Source organism: Eretmochelys imbricata, chromosome 18 (assembly GCF_965152235.1).
Source record: "Eretmochelys imbricata isolate rEreImb1 chromosome 18, rEreImb1.hap1, whole genome shotgun sequence".
In the NCBI taxonomy this organism is placed as follows: domain Eukaryota; kingdom Metazoa; phylum Chordata; order Testudines; family Cheloniidae; genus Eretmochelys; species Eretmochelys imbricata.
This window is the reverse complement of record NC_135589.1, coordinates 7,049,353-7,056,156: the sequence shown is the minus strand read 5'-3', so window position 1 is coordinate 7,056,156 and position 6,804 is coordinate 7,049,353. Positions and strand designations below refer to the sequence as shown.

At 53.8% G+C, this 6,804-nt stretch overlaps 1 protein-coding gene across 1 annotated transcript in view; it reads left to right on the top strand.

The window, feature by feature from the left end:
* The first annotated feature begins 682 nt into the window (after nucleotides 1-682).
* The window catches only part of LOC144276815 (protein-arginine deiminase type-2-like), a 71,839-nt gene continuing 65,717 nt past the window's right edge, over nucleotides 683-6,804 (top strand). The window contains exon 1 of the mRNA XM_077837171.1: nucleotides 683-784. Coding sequence (XP_077693297.1) covers nucleotides 693-784 — 92 coding nt within the window. The 5' untranslated portion in view covers nucleotides 683-692. The remainder of the gene's footprint in view (nucleotides 785-6,804) is intronic.

Here is a 6,804-nt window from a genome sequence, read left to right as displayed (position 1 = left end):
AAAGCCCCATAACCTGCCCCCCGCTAAGGACTCTCAGTGGCTCACCAGGCCATACCCCCTAACACTTGCACCCTCGTGCAGTGGGGCTTGCCCTGCCGCCAGGGACTGTGCCAGGTTCAGGTTTCCTCGGTGATACTTGTGCCGCAATGTCACCACTGAGGAAGATCTTGGGCAGGATTAAAGGGCTCTAGTGGCCCCGGATGTCTCCCTGGGCGGCCTGGGGCAGAGTGTGGGGCCGGGAGGGGGGCTGATTGCATTGGGATCGGTTTACAGCTCGGTCGGGTCTGAGTTTGGGACAGCGGGGGGAGCCCCTTGTCTGGGGGCTTGGAGCTGTCTGGGGTCTGCCCCCCAGCTCATGTTCATGTCCGCTGTACTGCGGATGCAGCCTCCGGGCTATGGGGGAGGGGACTAGGGGGGGTTGCACTAGGGGGAAATTGTCCAAAACTTCCCCCTTTCTAAACACAAAGGCGAGGCCCCACCCTGGGCAGTTGGCTGCCGCTGATTGGCTCCCTGTGGGCCCGCTGGGGCGGAGGGGCGTGTCTGGGGCCAGGGGGATAAGCCGGGACTCGCTGTCGCTGGAGCCGCTGCTCGCTCGGACTCACCTGGCGGCAGGTGGGGCAGGAGGGGGGAGCGAGCGGGCGGGCGGGCGGGCGGCGAGGGCTGGACAGCGCCGGGCGCCGCTCACCGGGGAGATGCTGCGGGATCGGACTCTCCGGCTGCAGTATGGGAGCCGCATGGAGGCGGTGTGTGTGCTGGGCACCCGGATCTCCGCCGACGTGTACGGGTGAGTGTCGGCCCCCTGGGCAGCCCCCGGCACCCTGCCCCTGCCGCACCCCCCCCCCCACTGTGCCCCCGGCACCCGGGCACCCTGCCCCTGCCGTACCCCCCCCCCACTGTGCCCCCGGCACCCGGGCACCCTGCCCCTGCCGCACCCCCCGCCCACTGTGCCCCCGCCCACTGTGCCCCCGGCACCCGGGCACCCTGCCCCTGCCGCACCCCCCGCCCACTGTGCCCCCGGGCACCCTGCCCCTGCCGCACCCCCGCCCACTGTGCCCCCGGCACCCGGGCACCCTGCCCCTGCCGCACCCCCGCCCACTGTGCCCCCGGCACCCTGCCCCTGCCGCACCCCCCCCCCACTGTGCCCCCGGCACCCGGGCACCCTGCCCCTGCCGCACCCCCGCCCACTGTGCCCCCGGGCACCCTGCCCCTGCCGCACCCCCGCCCACTGTGCCCCCGGCACCCGGGCACCCTGCCCCTGCCGCACCCCCGCCCACTGTGCCCCCGGCACCCTGCCCCTGCCGCACCCCCCCCCACTGTGCCCCCGGCACCCGGGCACCCTGCCCCTGCCGCACCCCCCCCCCACTGTGCCCCCGGCACCCGGGCACCCTGCCCCTGCCGCACCCCCCCCCACTGTGCCCCCGGCACCCGGGCACCCTGCCCCTGCCGCACCCCCCCCCCCCCACTGTGCCCCCGGCACCCGGGCACCCTGCCCCTGCCGCACCCCCCCCCCCCCACTGTGCCCCCGGCACCCGGGCACCCTGCCCCTGCCGCACCCCCCCCCCCACTGTGCCCCCGGCACCCGGGCACCCTGCCCCTGCCGCACCCCCCCCCCCACTGTGCCCCCGGCACCCGGGCACCCTGCCCCTGCTGCACCTATCCCCCCCCCCATACTGCACCCCGACACTGAAGCACCCACCCACACACTGCCCCTGCAGCCTTCACTTGGCACCCTCTCATTGCTCCGTCTGCACCCTGGCACCTTTCACCTCCTTCCCTCCTGAACTCAGCCAGCACTTCCTGCTCCTCTGCAGCCAGGCATTATGTTTCCTTTGTAGGTGCCTGGTCTGTAATGCAGCCCCCCCTTCTGCAGCTCACCTGCCCTCTTACGGGTTTCCCCACCCTGCCCCTTTGCACCCATCTCCCCTCCCCTAGGAAACTCTTATTTAATGAGTGTGCTCACTTAAACAGTGCCTGGGGGATCAAAATCCAGCATTCGACTCCCCGGGAGAGGGGCATGTGGGTGTCAGTCACAGCCCCAGGAGCAGTGGGTGCAGGAGTCAGATTCAGTCCTGAGCCCTGGATTCCTGCACTTCTGATTTTATGGCTGCTTGTGCTGGGGCAGGAGGTGGTGGAGTGGTTTGCCGGCTCCGGAGCAGGCCCAACCCAACCTTGCCAGGTCCCTGGGACTTTCGGTGTTGTACAAGTCTCTTCACTTGTATCTTAATGGCCATCGGAGATGCCTTGGGGGGTGAGATCTATGTCAAAAGGGGCAGGGTGCAGTATGGGGTTCTTTCTGGTAGAATGTAAGTAGCAAGGCATCCAAAGATCGCACACACACACACCTCTCCATGGAGCGCTCTGTTCCCACGGGTGTCACTGGCTGGTTGTGCTTGTTCCCCATTGTTAAACGGAGCTGTGTGCAGGGAACGCAATCTCTGCTTCCCTTTCCAGGACACTGACGCCAGCCACTCCTTAGGTTGAATGTGGCTTAAGGAAACACAAGACTTTGACCTTGGCAACATTAAGGAAATTTGCACCTATGCAAACAGATTGATGCAGTTACCCCAAGGCAAAGTCTTTAACACAAACACGCTGCAGTCACCAAAGCAAACAGCGCTGGCATAAACGCCCTCTTTGTGCCAGTGCAGGACGTCTCTACGAGAGGGTTGCATCACAGCAGTGACTTGCACTGATGGGCATTGCCTTAACCTAGGGACAGCCGTATTGTCCTGTCGGGGCAATCTCAAAGCCCTTCAAGTATTCATTAATACCCCCCCTCACAGCAGCTCCTAGGGTATTAATGAATGAATTAATTAAATTTGTTAGTCTCTAAGGTGCCCCAAGTCCTCCTTTTCTTTTAGCTCTAATCTAATGCTCTTCATCAGTGGATCTCAACACACTTTATAAAGGAGTTCGGTATCATTATCCCCATTTCACAGATGAGGAAATTGAGGTACAGGGAGGGGAAGTGACTTGTCCAAGGTCACACAGAAAGCTAACCGCAGACCTGAGAATAGAACCCAGGTCTCCTGATTCCCAGTCCAGTGTTCTGTCCGCTAGGTCACACTGCCTCCCTGAGGCCAGCGTTAATCCTCATTTGCCAATGGTTACGCTGAGGGGAGACCTCTCAGGCTGTCCAGTGCTTTCATTTACCTGGGTGCGGGCAATACACCACACTGTGCAGGAGCAGGCTAAAAAGACTTGTAGATGCTTTAAAGGTGTGCACTCAGCCAGCCTCAAATTTGTAATTATGGCAACAAAATTCAGATCCAGCAATCGCTGACACCCCAGTGATTGGGGGTAGTTCAATACGGGATTTTGGGTTCAGCTCTTCAGCGTATAGGCAACGCCACAAAATTCAGATCTGGGGGGTCCAGGTTCTGTTCATTGCCTCTGAAGCTTCTGGTACTGGCCACTGTTGGAAGACACGACACTGGGCTAGCTGGACCATTGGTCAGACCCGGTGTGGCCATTCTCGTGTGTCCTATCTGATGCATCCCCTGTCTGAGGATTGTGCCCTGCCTTTACAGGTGGATAGACTCAGTGATCTGAATGGTCCTCCATCCATAACGTCTGTGATCCTTCTTTCAGAGTAACAGCCATGTTAGTCTGTATTCGCAAAAAGAAAAGGAGTACTTATGGCACCTTAGAGACTAACCAATTTATTTGAGCATGAGCTTTCGTGAGCTACAGCTCACTTCATCGGATGCATACCGTGGAAACTGCAGCAGACTTTATATACACACAGAGAATATGAAACAATACCTCCTCCCACCCCACTGTCCTGCTGGTAATAGCTTATCTAAAGTGATCATCAAGTTGGGCCATTTCCAGCACAAATCCAGGTTTTCTCACCCTCTGGAATTCTGATGACTTTATTTATGAGTTACATATTATTTCTAGGAAGATGTCATGCAGCTGGTAGAGCTGCTCTGCAAAACTCCTGGTCAGCAGGTGGTAATCTGGGAAGGGAATAAACATTTAGCTGTCACTTTCTAGTCCGTGAGATATATTGTCTATATTTTAAACAGCCAGCCATCAGCTATGAGCTCTCTTAATCCAATATAAACCACTGTTGTCATTGTAAACTCTTATTTACAGCTGATGGTGCTCCGTTGCTCTTTCAAACACAGCACTTTTCCTGGCCCTCTGCCTTGGTGCTGGCAAATAGTCCCTTAGGCTTTAAAAACTGGGCCCGTGTGAACCCAAGGAAAGCAGAGCTTTAAAGACTTGAGACCTTTTTGCATGAAGCAAAGCATCTGTGCTGGGCACCATCTGTGAATGGGTTAGATTTACAGACCCTTTGTGTGGACAGTGGAAATGCGATATTCTCTGTCAGAAATGGACCCATTGTGTCCTGAAATGATCAGGGGAAAATGTGGTCCTACAGTAACGCTCTACATCACATTGTAAGCAGCTAGAGGATAATAGGGTGATAAATAATAGCCAGCACGGATTTGCCAAGAATAAATTATGCCAGACTTTCCTTTTCTGGTAGGGATACTGGCCTAGAGGAATGGGAGGAAGCAGTAAACATGATTTATCTCCACTTTAATAAGGCTTTTGGCTCAGTCCCGTGTGCAGTGTTGTTGTAGCCATGTTGGTTCCGGGATAGCTCTCTCCAACAGGGGTTGGTCCAATAAAGATGTTACCTCCCCCACCTTGTCTCTCACAGTCCCGTGTGATGTTCTCATAAGCACACTAGGGAAATGCAGTCTAGATGAAACTACTATAAAGTGCGTGGACAGCTGGTTGAAAAACTCTACTCAAAGAGGAGTTGTCAATGGTTTGCTGCCAAACGGGGAGAACATATCTAATGGGGTCATAGAATATCAGCATTGGAAGGAACCTCAGGAGGTCATCTAATGCAACCCTCTGCTCAAAGCAGAACCAGTCCCTACTTTTTGCCCCAGATCCCTAAATGGCCCCCTCAAGGATTGATCTCACAACCCTGGGTTTAGCAGGCTAATGCTCAAACCACTGAGCTCTCCCTCCCGCCCAGAGGTCTGTCCTGGATCTAGTACTGGTCAATATTTTTCCTAACGACTTGGATAAAAGAGGGGAGAGTATGCTTCTGAAATGTATGGATGACCCTGAACTCGGAGGGGCTACTCGCACTTTGGAGGACAGGATCCAAAATCAAAAAAACCTTGATAAATAGTAGAATTGGTCAGAAATCAACAAGGTGAAATTCAATGAAGACCAGTGCAAAGTACTGTACTGGAAAGGAAAAAATCAAACGCACAGCTACAAAATGGGGAATAACTGCCGAGGCAGTAACACTACTGCAAAGGACCTGGGGGTTCTAGTAGATCATAACGGGAATATGAGCCAGCAAGGCGATGCCGTTGCAAAAAGGCTAATAAGGGGGATGTATTAACAGGAGTGTTGTATGTAAGGCACAGGAGGTAACTGTTCCACTCTGTTCAGCACTGGTGAGGCCTCAGCTGGAGAACTGTGTCCGATTCTGGGCACTGCCCTTTAGGAAAGCTGTGGGCAAATTGGAGAGAGTCGAGAGGAGAGCGACAAGAATGATAACAGGTTTAGATCTATGAGGAAAGGTGAAAACCCTGGGCACATGTAGTCTTAAGAAAAGAAGACTGATAAGCCTTCAGGTATGGCTGTTCCAAAGAGGATGGTGATCAGTTGTTCCCCGTGGCCACTGAAGGTAGGCCAAGAAGTTAATGGGCTTAATCTACATAAAGAGATTTAGGTTAGATATTGGGAAAAGCATTAGAACTTTAAGGATACTTAAGCCCTGGAACAGGTTACCTAGAGAGGTTGTGGAATAGCCATCATTGGAGGTTTTCAAAAACAGGTTGGACAAACCCCTGTCAGGCAGGGCCGAATTAAGGCATAAACTAACTAAGCTACAGTTTAGGGCCTCACAATATGCGGGGCCTCTAAAAAAGAAAAACTGACTCTATTTCAAATGTTATCAAAATCAGTTGATAAATAAAGGAGATATGGGTGGGGGGGGAAGATTCTCTCTAAATATAGACATTTTCATTCAAATATGACAAAAATATACACATCTGGCTACACCAATACCCTTACCTGTCACTAATTGTTCATTATTGACAGGCGGGAGGTCAGGGCTGAGAAAAAATGATAATTGCTCTTGTAAAATCAGTATTTCTATGAATAAGTCTGCTATCGGTCTCCTAAGGCAGTGTTTTGTTGGCCAGCTGCTGCTGGTAAAGTTCGGACTGTGCCTTCAGATCTTATTTCAACAAATAAATAATCTCACTGCTGATAAACCCAGGACTTGGCAACGGCAGTGTCGTGAAACAATCCTGCCAAGCTCGTGCTCGTACGGGACTCGTCCGAGGAGTGACGTCACATATCGCATCCCTCGTGGCGGGTAATAGCCAGAGGGGCGCCATCTTTTGTTTACGGTCCAGCACACTCAGTCGTATAGTGCCTTCCCTCCTGTTTTTCTTCGTTTTTTAAGGGTCCGTGTGATCTTTCCTCTTCTGATCTGTTCCTACGGACAATTGTGTGTCTTAGTGCGTACGCCGCTTTCTGCTCCATGCGCTGTCTGTGCTTCACAGGATTGAGTTCGCAGGTGATCGTCTTATGGACGTGGGTCGAGTGGATTTTGAGGAGGATAAATTTGTGTTGGTTTCCCTCCGTCAGTTTCAGGAACCCTCACAGTAAATATCAGAGTGCTGACGAAAGAATAAATAAAAGGTTTGAGAGAAGTGAAGGAAGATATATATTCTGAGTACTTGGTGAGCAAGTTATTTCAAACTATGTGCATCTATGATTTATAGGCTGTTAAAGTCTATAATATTCATTATA